Source organism: Oenanthe melanoleuca, linkage group LGE22 (assembly GCF_029582105.1).
Source record: "Oenanthe melanoleuca isolate GR-GAL-2019-014 linkage group LGE22, OMel1.0, whole genome shotgun sequence".
Taxonomy (NCBI): Eukaryota; Metazoa; Chordata; class Aves; order Passeriformes; family Muscicapidae; genus Oenanthe; species Oenanthe melanoleuca.
The window spans coordinates 1,473,729-1,490,346 of NC_079363.1; the positions used below are offsets into that span (position 1 = coordinate 1,473,729).

At 60.6% G+C, this 16,618-nt stretch overlaps 3 protein-coding genes across 4 annotated transcripts in view; 2 read left to right on the forward strand and 1 right to left on the reverse strand.

The window, feature by feature from the left end:
* The window catches only part of ESPL1 (extra spindle pole bodies like 1, separase), a 31,025-nt gene extending 24,323 nt beyond the window's left edge, over positions 1-6,702 (forward strand). The window contains exons 29-34 of the mRNA XM_056515149.1: positions 831-992; positions 1,544-1,648; positions 3,019-3,131; positions 4,163-4,246; positions 5,599-5,763; positions 6,164-6,702. Coding sequence (XP_056371124.1) covers positions 831-992; positions 1,544-1,648; positions 3,019-3,131; positions 4,163-4,246; positions 5,599-5,763; positions 6,164-6,365 — 831 coding nt within the window. The 3' untranslated portion in view covers positions 6,366-6,702. The remainder of the gene's footprint in view (positions 1-830; positions 993-1,543; positions 1,649-3,018; positions 3,132-4,162; positions 4,247-5,598; positions 5,764-6,163) is intronic.
* Positions 6,703-7,275: 573 nt separating this feature from the next.
* On the forward strand, positions 7,276-11,443 carry PFDN5 (prefoldin subunit 5). Of its 2 annotated transcripts, none has more exons than XM_056515036.1 (7): positions 7,276-7,376; positions 7,950-8,052; positions 8,632-8,663; positions 8,808-8,882; positions 9,638-9,743; positions 10,874-10,983; positions 11,160-11,443. In XM_056515036.1, the coding sequence occupies exons 1-6, from the start codon at positions 7,305-7,307 to the stop codon at positions 10,948-10,950; spliced, it is 465 nt and encodes a 154-aa protein (XP_056371011.1). In that variant the 5' UTR covers positions 7,276-7,304; the 3' UTR covers positions 10,951-10,983; positions 11,160-11,443. The 2 variants fall into 2 exon arrangements, with proteins under 2 accessions (XP_056371011.1, XP_056371010.1); XM_056515035.1 differs by having other exon boundaries at positions 10,874-10,969; positions 11,058-11,443.
* A 1,091-nt stretch (positions 11,444-12,534) lies between these two features.
* C1QL4 (complement C1q like 4) lies at positions 12,535-16,084 on the reverse strand. The gene is made up of 2 exons (XM_056515021.1): positions 15,496-16,084; positions 12,535-12,956 (listed from the first exon to the last, which is right to left on the reverse strand). The coding sequence occupies exons 1-2, from the start codon at positions 16,009-16,011 to the stop codon at positions 12,777-12,779; spliced, it is 696 nt and encodes a 231-aa protein (XP_056370996.1). The 5' UTR covers positions 16,012-16,084; the 3' UTR covers positions 12,535-12,776.
* Positions 16,085-16,618: the final 534 nt, after the last annotated feature.

Below are 16,618 nucleotides of genomic sequence, written 5' to 3' on the forward strand. Positions count from 1 at the left end.
GGATTTGGGGTTCTGCCCCAGATTTTGGGGTGCTAACCCCACATTTTGTGTTCTGTCCCACATTTTGGTTTGCTGATCCCAGATTTTGGGGGTTTTGCCCCACAGAATTTGGGAATTCCCCTGGAATTGTCTCCCTGTCCCCAGGTGCTGGCTCCAGCTGATGTCCAGCCTGGCCTCTCTCCCACATTTTGGGGTTCTGATCCCACATTTTGGAGTTCCAATCCCAGATTCTGGGGCTCTGATCCCCCCCTCTCTCCCACCCCCCCCCAGACTCTGCTGGCCGCTCTCTCTCCGGCCGATCTCCGCTCCCTGGCCGTGTCCCTGTGTCCGGCCTGGCCTCTCTTGCAGATTTTGGGGTTCCAATCCCACATTTTGGGGTTCCAATCCCAGATTTTGGGGTTCCAATCCCACATTTTGGGGTTCTGATCCCACATTTTTGGGTTCTGCTCTCACACTCTCCCCCCCAGGCTGTGCTGGCCGCTCTCTCTCCAGCCGATCTCCGCTCCCTGGCCGTGTCCCTGTGTCCGGCCCGGCCTCTCTCCCACATTTTGGGGTTCCAATCGCAGATTTTGGGGTTCCAATCCCACATTTTGGGGTTCTGATCCCACATTTTTGGGTTCTGCTCTCACACTCTCTCCCCCCCAGGCTGTGCTGGCCGCTCTCTCTCCGGCCGATCTCCGCCCCCTGGCCGTGTCCCTGTGTCCGGCCCGGCCTCTCTCCCACATTTTGGGGTTCCATTCCCACATTTTGGGGTTCTGATCCCACATTTTTGGGTTCCAATCCCACACTTTGGGGCTCTGATCCCCCCTCTCTCTCTCTCTCCCCCCCAGGCTGTGCTGGCCGCTCTCTCTCCGGCCGATCTCCGCTCCCTGGCCGTGTCCCTGTGTCCGGCCCGGCCGCTGCGGGCGCAGCTGCTGCTGGCCGAGGCGCTGGAGCGGCGCCGGGAGCGGCCGGGGGGCAGCTCGGGGTCGGTGCTGCTGCTGCTGGACAGGGTGAGAGCAGGGCCTTGCTCACCTTCATCATCCTCCTCCAGCTTCCTCATCTCCCTCATCTTCATCTTCGTCCTCATCTCCCTCATTTTCCTCCTCGCAGCTTCCTCTCTTCCCTCCTCTTCCTTCCTCATTTTATCTTCCTCATCTTCATCTCCTTCCTCCTTGTCTTCCTCCCCTTCCTCATTCTCGTCTTCCTCCTCACACCTTCCTCATCCTTTTCTCCACACTTCCTTGTCCCCACCTTTCTTTTTCTCCTCTCTACTGACTTTCATTTTCCTTCTTTTTCCTCTTTCTTCCTCCTCCTCTTTCTTCCTCCTTTTTCCTCTTCCTCCTCCTTTTACTTCTTCCTCTTCTTCTTCCTCCTTCCTGCTCCCACTCTCCTTTTCCTTCTTCTTCTTTCTTTTCCTTCTTCCTACTCTTCTTCTTTTTTCCTCCTCCTCCTCCTTTTCTTTCTTCCTTTTTTTTCTTCCCCTTCTTCCTCCTTTTTTTCTGTCCTCCTCTTCTTTTCCCCTCACCTGTCCCTGTCTCACCTGTCCCTGTCTCTGTCCCAGCACCTGCAGCGCCTGCCCTGGGAGAGCTCCGGGACCCTGCGGAACGTTCCGGTGACGCGGCTGCCGGGGCTGCGCTTCCTGCTGAGCTACGGGCTGGCACGGCAGGTACGGCACACCTGGGGCAGGTATGGCATACCTGGGACAGGTACACATGCCTGGGACAGGTATACACACACCTGGGGAGAGGTACACACACCTGGGACAGGTACGGCACACCTGGGGCAGGTACACACACACCTGGGGCAGGTACAGCACACCTGGGGCAGGTACACACACACCTGGGGACACACCTGGGGACAGGGACAGCACACCTGGGACAGGTACACACACACCTGCCAGGGCTGTGCTTCCTGCTGAGCTACGGGCTGGCACAGCAGGTACGGCACACCTGGGGCAGGTACAGCACACCTGGGGACAGGTACACATGCCTGGGACAGGTATACACACACCTGGGGACAGGTACAGCACACCTGGGGCAGGTACAGCACACCTGAGGCAGGTACACACACCTGGGGCAGGTACACACACACCTGCCAGGGCTGCGCTTCCTGCTGAGCTACGGGCTGGCACGGCAGGTATGGCACACCTGGGGCAGGTATGGCACACCTGGGACAGGTACACACACACCTGCCAGGGCTGCGCTTCCTGCTGAGCTACGGGCTGGCACGGCAGGTACGGCACACCTGGGGACAGGTACACGCACACCTGGGGATAGGTACACGCACACCTGGGGCAGGTACAGCACACCTGGGGCAGGTACACCACACCTGGGGCAGGTATGGCATACCTGGGGACAGGTACACATGCCTGGGACAGGTACACACACCTGGGGACACACCTGAGGACAGGTACACACACCTGCCAGGGCTGTGCTTCCTGCTGAGCTATGGGCTGGCACGGCAAGTACGGCACACCTGGGGCAGGTACACACACCTTGGCAGGTACAGCACACCTGGGACAGGTATGGCATACCTGGGGACAGGTACACATGCCTGGGACAGGTACGGCACACCTGGGGACACACCTGGGGACAGGTACAGCACACCTGGGGACAGGTACACACACCTGGGGACAGGTACAGCACACCTGGGACAGGGACACACACACCTGCCGGGGCTGCGCTTCCTGCTGAGCTACGGGCTGGCACGGCAGGTACGGCACACCTGGGGCAGGTACGGCACACCTGGGGACAGGTGCACATGCCTGGGACAGGTACACACACCTGGGGACACACCTGGGGCAGGTACACACACCTGGGGCAGGTACAGCACATCTGGGACACACACCTGGGCACACCTGGGATTGGGCACACACACCTGGGCACACACACACTGGGCACACCTGGGATTGGGCACACACACCTGGGATTGGGCACACACCTGGGCACATACACTGGGCACACCTGGGATTGGGCACACACACCTGGGCACACACCTGGCTGCCGTTCCCAGGTGTTTCTCCCCTCTCCCCCGCAGTGCCCGGGCTCGGTGCTGCGCCGCGGCGTGAACCCCAGGAACGCTTTCTATGTGCTGAACCCCCAGCGGGACCTGGGCGGCACCGAGGAGCGATTCCGGGCCTGGTTCGAGAGGTGCGACCCCAAAACTGCCCTGGGACCCCAAAAACTCCCTGGGACCCCCAAAAAACTGCCCTGGGACCCCCAAAAAACTGCCCTGGGATCCCCAAAACTGCCCTGGGACCCCCAAAACTGCCCTGGGAGCCCAAAACTGCCCTGGGAGCCCAAAACTGCCCTGGGATCCCCAAAAAACCTGCCCTGGGATATCCAAAAACCTCCCTAGGATATCCAAAAACCTCCCTGGGATCCCCAAAAAACCTGCCCTGGGATCCCCAAAAAACCTGCCCTGGGATCCCCAAGAAACCTGCCCTGGGATCCCCAAACCTGCCCTGGGACCCCCAAACCTGCCCTGGGACCCCCAAACCTGCCCTGGGATCCCCAAAAACTGCCCTGGGATCCCCAAAACTGCCCTGGGATCCCCCAAAACCTGCCCTGGGATCCCCAAAACCTGCCCTGGGATATCCAAAATCCTCCCTGGGATCCCCAAACCACCTGCCTTGGGACCCCCAAACCTGCCCTGGGATCCCCAAAAAACTGCCCTGGGATCCCCAAAACTGCCCTGGGAGCCCAAAACCTCCCTGGGATCCCCAAAAAACCTCCCTGGGATCCCCAAAAAACCTCCCTGGGATATCCAAAAACCTCCCTAGGATATCCAAAAACCTCCCTGGGATCCCCCAAAACCTGCCCTGGGATCCCCCAAAACCTGCCCTGGGATATCCAAAACCTGCCCTGGGATCCCCAAAAAACTGCCCTGGGATCCCAAAACTGCCCTGGGACCCCAAAACCTGCCCTGGGATCCCCAAAAACCTGCCCTGGGATATCCAAAACCTGCCCTGGGACCCCAAAACCTGCCCTGGGACCCCAAAACCTGCCCTGGGATCCCCAAAAATTGCCCTGGGATCCCCAAAAAACCACCCTGTGACCCAAAAGATCCCCTCCAGGACCCCAAAATCTCTCTGGGAACCCCAAATCCTGCCCCATTTTCCCCAATTTTTGTTCTCCCCATCCCATTTTTCCCATTTTTCCCATTTTTTCCCCCATCCCAGCGAGCCGGGCTGGCGGGGGGTGGCGGGCGCAGCCCCGACCCCGCAGCAGCTGCAGGAGGCGCTGGGGGAGCGCGACCTCTACATGTGAGAAACACACAGGGACTGGGGGATTTGGGGTCAGGTTTGGGGGGATTTGGGGTCAGGTTTTGGGGGGATTTGGGGTTGGGTTTGGGGCTGATTTGGGGTCAGGTTTGGGGGGATTTGGGGTCAGGTTTTGGGGTATTTGGGGTTGGGTTTGGGGGGATTTGGGGTCAGGTTTTGGGGGGATTTGGGGTTGGGTTTGGGGCTGATTTGGGGTCAGGTTTTGGGGGGATTTGGGGTTGGATTTGGGGTCAGGTTTTGGGGGATTTGGGGTCAGGTTTGGGGGGATTTGGGGTCAGGTTTTGGGGGGATTTGGGGTCAGGTTTTGGGGGGATTTGGGGTCAGGTTTTGGGGGATTTGGGGTCTGGGTTTGGGGCTGATTTGGGGTCAGGTTTGGGGGGATTTCGGGTCAGGTTTTGGGGGATTTGGGGTTGGGTTTGGGGCTGATTTGGGGTCAGGTTTGGGGGGATTTGGGGTTGGATTTGGGGTCAGGTTTTGGGGGGATTTGGGGTTGGATTTGGGGTCAGGTTTTGGGGGGATTTGGGGTTGGATTTGGGGTCAGGTTTTGGGGGATTTGGGGTTGGGTTTGGGGCTGATTTGGGGTCAGGTTTTGGGGGATTTGGGGTCAGGTTTTGGGGGATTTGGGGTTGGGTTTGGGGCTGATTTGGGGTCAGGTTTTGGGGGATTTGGGGGGGTTTGGGGCTGATTTGGGGTCAGGTTTGGGGGCTGATTTGGGGTTGGGTTTGGGGCTGATTCAGGGGGAGTTTGGGCTCATTTGGGGTTGGACTTGAGGTCGAATTTGGGGTTGATTTGGGGTTGGATTTGGGGCTCATTTGGGGTTGGATTTCGGGTCAGGTTTTGGAAGGATTTGGGGTCTGATTTTGGGGTCTGATTTTGGGGTTGGATTTGGGGATGGATTCAGGAGGATTTGGGGCTGGATTTTGGGGGAATTTGAGGCTGGTTTGAGATTTGGGTTCTGTCCCCCAGCTATGCCGGGCACAGTGCCGGGGTGCAGCTGCTTTGGGGTTGGTTTGGGGTCAGTTTTAGGGTCAGATTTAGGGTATTTTTGATATTTCATCCCCAGCTATGCCAGTCACGGTGCCGGGGTGTGGCTCCTGGATGGGCACTGCTGGTTTGGGGTCAGTTTCAGGGCTGATTTAGGATCAGTTTTAGAGCTGATTTCGGATCAGTTTAGGGTCAGTTTTAGGATATTTTGTTACTTCCCCCCAGCTACGCCGGTCACGGTGCCGGGGCGCGGCTCCTGGACGGGCATGGCTGGTTTAGGATCAGTTTCAGGGCTGATTTAGGATCAGTTTAGGGTCAGTTTTAGGATATTTTGTTATTTGCCCCCCCAGCTACGCCGGTCACGGTGCCGGGGCGCGGCTCCTGGACGGGCTGGCCCCCGCCCGCCTGCGCTGCCGCGCCGTCTCGCTGCTCTTCGGCTGCTCCAGCGCCGCCCTCGCCCCCCGGGGGGGGCTGGAACCCACCGGGACCGTCCTCAAATTCATCCTGGCCGGCTGGTGAGCGCGGGCTGGGGCTGGGGTGGGGCTGGTGCTTCGGGGTGCTGATTCTGGGGAGATTTTTGGGGATTTTGGGAGGCTCTGGTGCTGATTCTGGGTGGTTTTGGGATTTTTAGGGGGCTCTGGTGCTGATTCTGGGTGGTTTTGGGATTTTTAGGGGGCTCTGGTGCTGATTCTGGGTGGTTTTGGGATTTTTGGGGGGCTCTGGTGCTGATTCTGGGTGGTTTTGGGATTTTTAGGGGGACTCTGAGACTCTTTTGGGGGTTTAGGGGGACTCTGGGGATCTCAGAGCTCTGGGATTTGGGGGGATGTGGGACTTTGGGGTGTCTCTTTACTTTTGGGATGGGTCTCTCTGTGCTCACAGCCCCATTTTGGGGTCTCCCCCCTCCCCATTTTTCAGCCCCCTGGTGCTGGGGAACCTCTGGGATGTCACAGACCGGGACCTGGACCGGCTGGCTCAGGCTCTGCTGCGGGGGTGGCTGGGGGGGGGCCCGGGGACCCCCCTGCTGGCCCAGCTGGCCCGGGCCCGTGAAGCCCCCAGACTCAAATCGCTCATCGGGGCCGCGCCCGTGGCCTACGGGCTCCCGGTCAGCCTGGGCTGAGGGTTTGGGGGTCCCTTTGGCATCTTTGGGGTCCCCCCATTGCCTGGGGTGAATTTGGGATGGGACCCCAGTTATTTTTGGGGTCCCCCCATTATTTATAGGGGAGAATTGGGGGTCCCCCCATTGCCTGGAGGGGTTTTGGGGTCCTCCCTTTGTTATTTTGGGGTCCCCGCCATTACCTCTGGTGATGATTTTGGGGTCCCCACGGGGATTTTTGGGGTGTCTGAAGGGGGGGAGAGAGTTGGAACTGCCTTAATTTTAATGGAATTTTTAAATTAAATTTTAAAGCAATTCGGGTTTATTTGCCTGTTTTGAAACAATAAAGCTGCTGCCTCTGCACTGGGCTCTCCTGAGTCTCTCTGGGGCTCCCCAAATTTCTGCTGGACACCCCAAATCCCTCTGGACCCTGAAAATCTCTCCTGGACCCCCCAAATCTCTCCTGGACTCCCCAGATATCCCTCCTGGACCCCTATAAATCACTCTGGACACCCCCAAAATTTCTCCAGGACCCCCCAAATCCCTCTGGACCTCCCAAATCTCTCCTTGGTCCCCCAGAATTTCTCCTGGACCCACCCAAATCCCCTCTGGACACCCCCAAAATTTCTCCTGGACCCCCTCAAATCCCCCCTGAACCTCCTCCAAATATCTCTTGAACCCCTCAAAATCATCCTGGACCCCCCAAATCCCCTCTGCGCCCCATTTTTCCTTAGAGGGGGGCGCTGTCTCAGAACGCCAGCTCGGTCCTCCGCTCCGCCAGGGGGCGCCGTCACAGGTAATGGGGCGGAGTCCTCCGCGCCGCCAGGGGGCGTGGTCACCGGTGAGGGGGCGGGTCCTCCGCGCCGCCAGGGGGCGTGGTCACAGTGAGGGGGCGGGTCCTCCGCTCCGCCAGGGGGCGCTGCGGCGGCGGGCGCGGCCCCGGCTGAGGGCGGGCGGCTCAAGATGGCGCAGACCGTTAGCGTGGGGGAGCTGGGGCTGCAGCAGCTCGAGATGCTCAAAGGGCAGCTGGAGCAGGTCCGGGGGGCGCTGGAGGGCGTGGAGAAGGGGTTTAGGGGAGGTCTGGGGGTCTGGGGGAGCGAGGGATCCTGGGGGGAGTGTGAGGGGAGCGTGGCTGGAGGAGGTGCGGGGGCTGGGAGGGGTGTGGGGGGGTCGTGAGGGGGTTCCGGGGGCTGGGGGGTCCTGAGGGTTGGGGGGTCCCGGCTGGAATGGGACTGAGAGGCCTGGGGAGGGTCCTGAGGGGATCCTGCGGGTTTGGGGTGTCCTGGAGGGGCTTGTGGATGTTTTGGGGGTCTCAGAGCACTTAAAGGAGGGTCCTGAGGCCTGGGGGTGGCAGCTGGGGCGGGTCAGGGGGTCTGGAGGGGAATTTGGGGGTGTCTGGGGGGGGGCTCTGCTGTTTGGGCTTGGGATCCCCCCCAATTTCGGTTACACCCCCCAAAAAAAACCCGCTGCTTCCTCCTCATCCCTTGGGGGGTCACCCCCTTTAGACCCCCCCCAAAATCCCAATCTCGGGGGGTCTCTCCCCAAACCCCACGACCCCCAAAGCCTGGGACCCCCCAAACCCCAGGACCCCCCCAAATTCCCCCACAGGAGGTGGAGTTCCTCACCTCATCCCTGGCCCAGCTCAAGATGGTGCAAACCAAGTTCGTGGAGTCCAAGGAGTGTCTGAACGTGCTGCACAAGGGCAACGAGGGTGAGGGCCCCCCAAAAACCCCAAATCCTCAGGAGGGGTCCCCAAAAATCCCATGGGGGTCCCCAAATCTTGATCCAGGGCTTCAACATCCCCAAATTCTAATGGGGAGCTGCAAATGCTGTGGGATGTCTGTGAGTTTTGGGGAGCCCAAATTTTGATGGGAGGGCCCCAAATCCTCAAGGGGGGGGGGGTGTCCCCAAAATCCTCGGGGTTCCCAAATACTAATGTGGGAAGTCATAAATTATGGGGGAAATCCCCAAATCCTGAGGGGGAGGGTTCAAAAGTTGAGGAGGGTCCCCCCAAAATCTCGATGGGAGCCCTAAATCCTGAGGGGGGGGGGGTCAAATTCTGAGGGGGTTCCCCAAACCCAAAGGGGTTCCCCAGCATGGGGAGGGTCCCCAAATCTTGACTGGGGGGACCCCAAATCCAAAGGGATCTGGGAGAGTTCCCCAAATCCTAAGGGGGATCCCCAAAACCAAGGGTGGTTCCCAAATCCTGATGGGGATCCCCAAACCCTGGGGAGACCCTGGAGGGGTTTTGGGGGGCCCTGGGGCTCTCCTGACCCCCCCCTTTCCACAGGGAAGGATCTCCTGGTGCCTCTCACCAGCTCCGTATCCTTTTCCTGCTCCTGCAATCCCCCCAGAATCCCTCCTGGGGGGGCTCTGAGCCCCCCCATCCCCCGTGCCCCCCATTTTCCATGACCTCCCCCAGCTGTAGGACCCCCCTGTGCCCCCCATTTTCCATGACCCCCCCAGATGTACGTGCCTGGCAAGCTCCAGGACACCAGCACCGTCCTGGTGGACGTCGGCACCGGTTACTACGTGGAGAAGGTGGGGAGGGGTCTGGGGGGGCTTTGGGGGGCTTTGGGGGGGCTGGGACCCCCATTCCCACCCCGTTCCCCCCTCCCCACCCCATTTCCCACCCAATTTTCCCTTTCCCATCCTGTTTTTCCCCATTTTCCCACCCTCAATCCCCCCCATTTTCCCCCATTCTCTGCCTGTTTCTTCCTCTCTCACCCCATTTTTGCCCCATTTCCACCCCATTTCTCCCCCTTCCCTCCATTCCCTCTCCTTTTTCCTCATTCCCTCCCCATTTCCCCCTTTTTCCCCTTTCCCACCACATTCCTCCCCATTTCCCACCCCATTTTCCTAAATTTCCCCCTCATTTTCCATTTCTCCCCATTTTCCCCCATTCCCACCCCATTTCTCCCACTCTTATCCAATTTTTCCCCCATTCTCACCCATTTTCCTGTTTTCCACCATTTTCTCCTCCATTCTCCCATTTTTCCTCTTTTTGCCCATTTCTCCCCATTCCCACCCTATTTCCTCCCCAATTTCCCCCATTTCCCCTCAGTTTCCCCCCTTTCTACTCCATTTCCCCCTTCCCCCGATTTTCCATATTTTTCCTCCATTTCCCCCCATTTTTCCCCATTCTCATCCTGTTTCCCCCCATTTTTCCCCATTCCCATCCCATTTCCCCCCCAATTTCCCCCCATTTCCCATTCCCATCCTCTTTCCCCCCCATTTTTCCCCATTCCCATCCCATTTCCCCAGTTTCCCATTTCCCCACTTCCATCCCCTCCCAGTCAGCCGAGGACGCCCGCGCCTTTTTCAAGCGCAAGATCGACTTCCTGACGCGGCAGATGGAGAAAATCCAGCCAGCACTGCAGGAGAAGCACGCCATGAAACAGGGTGGGTGCCCCAAACACCCCCTGGGTCACCCCAAACACACCCTGGGTCACACCAAACACACCCTGGGTCACCCCAAAAAACCCCTGGGTCACCCCAAAAAACCCCTGGGTCACCCCAAACACACCCTGGGTCACTCTAAACATCCCCTGGGTCACCCCAAAAAACCCCTGGGTCACCCCAAACACACCCTGAGCCACCCCAAAAAACCCCTGGGTCACCCCAAACACCCCCTGGGTCACCCCAAACACCCCCTGGGTCACCCCAAACACCCCCTGGGTCACCCCAAAAACTCCCTGGGTCACTCTAAGCACACCCTGGGTCACCCCAAATACACCCTGGGTCACTCTAAACACCCCATGGGCCACCCCAAACACCCCCTGGGTCACTCTAAACATCCCCTGGGTCACCCCAAAAAACCCCTGGGTCACCCCAAACACACCCTGGGTCACCCCAAACACCCCCTGGGTCACCCCAAAAACTCCCTGGGTCACTCTAAGCACACCCTGGGTCACCCCAAATACACCCTGGGTCACTCTAAACACCCCATGGGCCACCCCAAACACCCCCTGGGTCACCCCAAAAACTCCCTGGGCCACCCTAAAAACCCCTGGGTCACCCTAAACAGCCCCTGGGTCACCCTAAACACTCCCTGGGTCACCCCAAAAACTCCCTGGGCCACCCTAAAAACCCCTGAGCCACCCCAAAAACTTTCAAAAACCCCCTGAGCCATCCCAAAAACCCCTGAGACCCCCAAACACCCCTGACCTTTCCCCCCTCCCCACTTTTAGGGTCCTTACTCCCAGCTTCCCTCCCGACCCCTCCCCACTTTGAGGACCCCTACCCCATTTTCTCACCCACCCCCAACCCCTCCCTGGTTTTGGGGTCCCTCTTTCCCTGGTTTTGGGGTCCCCCTTTCCCCCCCTCTCTGGTTTTGGGGTCCCCCTGTCCCTGGTTTTGGGGTTCCCCTCCCTTTGCCTCTCCCTGATTTTGGGGTTGCTCTTTCCCTTCCTCCCCGGTTTTGGGGTTCCCCTCCCTTTGCCCCTCCCCGGTTTTGGGGTTCCCCTCCCTTTTCCCCCCCCCCGGTTTTGGGGTGCCCCCGTTTTGGGGGTGCCCTGACGTGCTCCCCCCAGCCGTGCTGGAGATGATGACGCAGAAGCTGCAGCAGCTGACGGCGGCTCAGGGGGGCCCGGCGGGGCCCAAGGCGTGACCCCCAAATCCTGGGGGGTTTGGGGCTGCAGCCCCCCCCACACACCCCAAAATCCTGGGGGGTTTGGGGCTGCAGCCCCCCCCACACACCCCAAAATCCTGGGGGGATTGGGGCTGCAGCCCCCCCTCACTACACCCCAAAATCCTGGGGGGATTGGGGCTGCAGCCCCCCCCACACACCCCAAAATCCTGTGGGGTTTGGGGCTGCAGCCCCCTCCCTACACCCCAAAATCCTGGGGGGATTGGGGCTGCAGCCCCCCCCTACACCCCAAAATCCTGGGGGGATTGGGGCTGCAGCCCCCCACCCTACACCCCAAAATCCTGGGGGGGATTGGGGCTGCAGCCCCACCCTACACCCCAAAATCCTGGGGGGATTGGGGCTGCAGCCCCCCTCATTACACCCCAAAATCCGGGGGGGATTGGGGCTGCAGCCCCCCCAAATCCCGCCCCCCACTGTTTTGTACCTGTCCCTCAATAAAGGACAGACGGCTCCAGGGGGCTCTGGGTGATTTTGGGGGGGCTTCAGGTCGTGGAGGGACCCTGGGGCTGGGGACATTTGGGGACATTTGGGGACAGGGCCTGGGGGGTGTCTGGGGGATCCCGGGGGTCGTGTCGGGGCTGAGCACCCCCTGCTCCCCAAAATCCATCTCGAGCCCTCCCGGCAGCGGCCACGAGGTGGCGACAGCGACACGGACGGGAGGGGACAGGGATGGGATGGGGACAGGGACAGAGACAGATGGGGACAGAAACAGGGACAGGAGGGGACAGGAATTGAGACAGAGACAGGGATGGGATGGGAACAGGGATGAAAACGGGAGGGGAACAGGGCCAGGAATGGGGGGACAGAGGGACAAGGAGGGGGACAGGGCTGGGGATGGAAATGGGGATGGGGACAAGGATGGGATGGGGACAGGGCTGGGAACAGGAATGGGGATGGAGATGAGGACAGTGACAAGGCTGGTGACAGTCTGGGAACAGGGACAGGGCCAGGGTGGGTTGGTGACAATCTGGGGACAGGGCTGGGGTGGGTTGGTGACAATCGGGTCGGGGGTTCCTGTGTCCCACCAGGCTCGGGCAGGGGGGGCTCAGCCCCCCCCAGTGGCAGCAGTGTCCCCAGTGTGTCCCCACGGGGGTGGCAGTGTCCCTGCACAGCCGGGGGGTGTCTGTCACTGTCGCTGTCACTGTCACTGTCGCTGTCCCTGCTGGCAGCCAGCACGGGCGGGGGGGAGGTGACAAGGCGTGACACGGGGGGTGACACAAAGGCTGTGGGGACATCTCTGGCCAGCCTGGAGGTGCCACCACCCCCCTCGCTGGCTGTCCCCTGTGTCACCCCTCTGTCCCTCGCTGGCTGTCCCCTGTGCCACCCCCGTCCCCTGTGCCACCCCCGTGTCCCTTGTGCCACCCCCGTGTCCCCAACGCCACCCCCCAGCAGAGGCAGAGCCACGATCCAACCCCAGCGCCTTTTATTGGGGACAGACTGGGACAAACTGGGACAGACTGGGACAGACTGGGACACCCCTGTGCGCCCCGGGGGTGCTGCCATGCGGGGGGAGGGGCCGGGCCGGGGGCGTTTTGGGGGGTCAGTTTTGGGGGGTAGATGAGGTGCCGGGTTTTGGGGTGCCCTGGGGGCGGTTTTGGGGCTCACTGGGAAGAGGATGAAGCCGGAGAAGGTGCTGGACTGGGAGGGTCCCGGGGCTGTTTTGGGGGGTCCCGGGGATGGTTTGGGGGGTTTTGGGGTCAGTCCGGGTAGATGATGAAGCCAGAGAAGGTGCTGGGTTTTGGGGTGTTTTGGGGGTGTTTTGGGGGTGTTTTTGGGGTGTTTTTGGGTCAGTCCGGGTAGATGATGAAGCCGGAGAAGGTGCTGTACTTGTTGGTGTTGCCCCCGTGCACTTTGCCCCCGTCCAGTTTGACGAACACCTCGTCCCCCACGTCCAGGTGCAGGATGACGCTGTTGCTGGCGTAGTCGTAGTTCTGGTCAGCGTCCTGCGCGATGGCGCTGGCCCGGACCTGGGGGACACGGCTGTCATCCCCCCTGTCACCCCCCTGTCACCTCCCCTGTCACACCCAGGGATTGGGGGACACGGCTGTCACCCCCCTGTCACCCCCCTTGTCACCTCCCCTGTCACCAGGAACAGGGGGGACACGGCTGTCACCCCCCTGTCACCTCCCCGTCACACCCAGGGATTGGGGACACGGCTATCACCCCCCTGTCACACCCAGGGATGGGGGGACACGGCTGTCACCTCCCTGTCACCTCCCCTGTCACCAGGAACAGGGGGGACACGGCTGTCACCCCCCTGTCACACCCAGGGATGGGGGGACACGGCTGTCACCCCCCTGTCACCCCCCTGTCACCTCCCCTGTCACCTCCCCTGTCACACCCAGGGATGGGGGACACGGCTGTCACCCCCCTGTCACACCCAGGGATGGGGGACACGGCTGTCACCCCCCTGTCACCTCCCCTGTCACCAGGGAATGGGAGTGACACCAATGGGACCCCCCAGTGAAGGTGGGGGTGTCCCCAAGGCCCCCCTGGTTTGGGGGGACACACAGTTGTCAATCCCCCCTCCCAAATTCCCATCCCCTCCCTCCTTTCCTGATTCCCCAAGACCCCAAATCCCATTTTCTGCATCCAATCCCACCCTAATTCACATCAAATCTCCCCCAAATTCCCATCCATTTTTCCCCAGTTCCCATCTTTCCCCATCCCTGATTCCCCAATCCCAAATCCCATTTCCCCCAACCAATCCCCCCCCACAGTTCCCATCTTTATGTCATCTCTGATTTCCCAATCCCATTTTCCCCATCCAATCCCACCCTAAATCCCATCCAATCTCCCCCAAATTCCCATCCAGCCCCCCCCCCCCCCATTTCCCATCCCTGTTCCCACGGGGGGGGGCTCTGGGGGGTCGCTCGCTGCTGGCCACGAGCCCGGGACCCCCCCGGGACCTCCCCCCGATCAATCCCTGTTTGTTTTCCTTGTTTTTCCCGGAATAAATTGACGGGAAAAGTCCGGGATGAGCGAACAAAGGGAGCGGGAGGGGCAGAGCCCCCCCGGGAATCCGGGATGGGGAAAGGGTGGGAATTTGGGAAGAAAATATGGGAATTCGGGGGGGGGATTGGATGGGAATTTGGGGGGAGAGGATGGGAATTCGGGAGGGGAAAGGATGGGAATTTGGAAGGGAAAATATGGGAATTTGGGGGGGAAGAGATGGGAATTTGGGGGAAAAATTATGGGAATTTGAGGGGGGGGAGGATGGGAATTTGGAAAGGAAAGGACTGGAATTTTGGAGGGGAAAGGATGGGAATTTGGGAGGAAAAATATGGGAATTTGGGAGAGAATTGGATGAGGAAAATGGGATGTGGGACTGGGAAGGAACAGAACTGGGGATGGGGAATCAGGGAATGGAGAAAAGAATGGGAATTTGGGAAAGGAAAGGATGGGAATTTGGGGAGGGATTGAATGAGGGAAATGGGATGTGGGGACTGGGCAGGTGGAGAAACTGGGAATGGGAAATCTGGGATGAGGGGGAGGAGGGTGGGAATTTGGGGGGGGATTGGATGAGGAGAACGGAATGTGGGGATTTGGGATGGAGCAGAACCGGGGATGGAGAATCGAGGATTGGGGAAAAGGATGGGAACTGAAAACGGGGATTGGATGGAGAAAACGGGAATGGGGCTGCTGGGGAGGATGAGTCAGGGATGGAGGGGATTGGGTGGGAATTTGGGAGGGGATTGGATGGGGGAAATGGGATGTGGGGAAACCGGGAATGGGAAATCAGGGATGTGGGAGAGGAGGGTGGGAATTTGGGGGGGTTGGATGGGAGAAATGGGATCTGGGAATGGGGAGGAACTGGAAAAACAGGGATGGGGGAGGATGGGAACTGGTGACGGGGAATGAGGGATTGGGGGGAATCAGGATGGGAATTTGGGGGGTGGGATTTGATGGCGGGGGGGAGCAGGATGTGGGGATTTGGGATGGAGCAGAACCGAGGATGGGAAATCATGAACGGATGGAACCCGGATGAGAACCAAAAATTCCCCAAACCAAACCAGCAAAACGGCGATGGGCCAAAACAACAACCCCGAGGCCGCTGAAAACCGGGGGCTGAAAACCAGGGGTGATATCCGGGGGTAAAATCGCAGGGTGCAATCTGGAGGGTGAAATCCGGGAAGTGAGAACTGGGGTGTGAAACCCGGATGTGAGATCGGGGGATGAAATCCAGGGATGAAGTCCAGGGGTGAAATCCGGGGCTGAAAACTGGGAATGAAAACCGGGGAGTGAAAAGCAGGGCTGAAAACGAGGGGGTGAAAACCGGGAATGAAAACCGAGGGTAAAGCAGGGAATGAAATCCGGGGGGGGTGAAAACCAGGGGTGAAAACCAGGAATTAAATCCGAAAATGACTACCAGGAATGAAAACCGGGGGATAAAATCCGGGGGTAAAAACCGGGGCTCAAAATCGGGAGGGGTGAAAACTGGAGGTAAAATCCGGGACTAAAATCCAGGGGTGAGCTCCGGGCTGGGGGTCGCGGGGGTCCCGTTACCTGCCCGTTCTTCATGAGATCTGCCCACATGCTGGTGCCGTCCCCGCCGCGCATCAGGACGTGGTAGGTGAAGAAGTAGATGCCGGGCAGGGGGCAGGTGAACTTGCCGCTCGAGGGCTCGTAGTAGTTGCCCACGTTGGTCACCACATCGTCGAAGCGCAGAACCTCGTAGCCCTCGTGCGGCTTCCTCAGGCCGGCGTAAAAAGCGATTTTGGGGCTGTAGAAGGACGGGATGTACCCGCCCGGCCCCGGGCCCGGCGGTCCCGGCGGTCCCGGCCGGCCCGGCTCTCCCGGGGGTCCCCGCGGCCCCGGTGGCCCCGGTGGCCCGCGGAGGCCGGCGCGGCCCTTGCGGCCCGGCTCGCCCTTGGCCCCGGGCAGGAAGGGCGGCGGCGAGGCGGGGGCCAGCTCGGGGTAGGGGTCGCAGACCATACGGCAGCTGCCCAGCATCTCGTAGTGCGCGGCCGCCTTGGAGCCGTGCACCAGCAGCGGGATGGCCACCAGCAGCAGCAGCAGCATGGCCACGCCGATGGCCACCCCGGCCACTCGCTTCCTGCGGCTCAGCCGCGAGGCGGCCAGCGCCAGCAGGTCCTCGTCGCCCTTGGGAGCGATGGTGGCGAGCGGAGGAGGCGGCCGGGCCTGAGGATGGAGCGGGGACGGGGAGGGGACAGGGACGGGGACGGGGACAGGGAGGGGAATGAGGCTGGGGACAGGGACGGAGCTGGGAATGGGGACAGGGAGGGGGACAGGGAGGGGGACAGGGATGGAGCTGGAGATGGGGCTGGGAATGGGGACAGGGACAGGGATGGAGCTGGAGATGGAGACAGGGACAGGGATGGGGACAGGGAGGGGGACAGGAATAGAGACGGGGATGGGAACAGGGATGGGGACAGGGACAGGCTGCTGGTGGCGTTGGGAGAGGAGGGAATGGCAGTGGGGATGGGGATGGGATGGGGACAGAGCAGGGGTGGGGCTGGAGTTGGTGGGGACAGAAATGGGACTGGGATGGGGACGGGGATGGAGATGGGGACAGCGGCTGCAGCTGCGGGTGGAGCCGGGGGTGAAATTACAGAGAGGATGGGATTGGGAGCAGGGATGAGCCCGGGAATGGGGCCGGGGATGGGGC

Excerpts from the sequence above, each read along its gene's own strand:
- PFDN5 (XM_056515036.1), top strand. The coding sequence starts at position 7,305 with ATGGCGCAGACCGTTAGCGTGGGGGAGCTGGGGCTGCAGCAGCTCGAG. Across the intron at positions 7,377-7,949 it reads TCAAAGGGCAGCTGGAGCAG|GAGGTGGAGTTCCTCACCTC; the intron begins GTCCGGGGGGCG and ends ATTCCCCCACAG. Across the intron at positions 9,744-10,873 it reads GAAGCACGCCATGAAACAGG|CCGTGCTGGAGATGATGACG; the intron begins GTGGGTGCCCCA and ends TGCTCCCCCCAG.
- C1QL4 (XM_056515021.1), bottom strand. The coding sequence starts at position 16,011 with ATGCTGCTGCTGCTGCTGGTGGCCATCCCGCTGCTGGTGCACGGCTCC. Across the intron at positions 12,957-15,495 it reads ATCTCATGAAGAACGGGCAG|GTCCGGGCCAGCGCCATCGC; the intron begins GTAACGGGACCC and ends CGTGTCCCCCAG.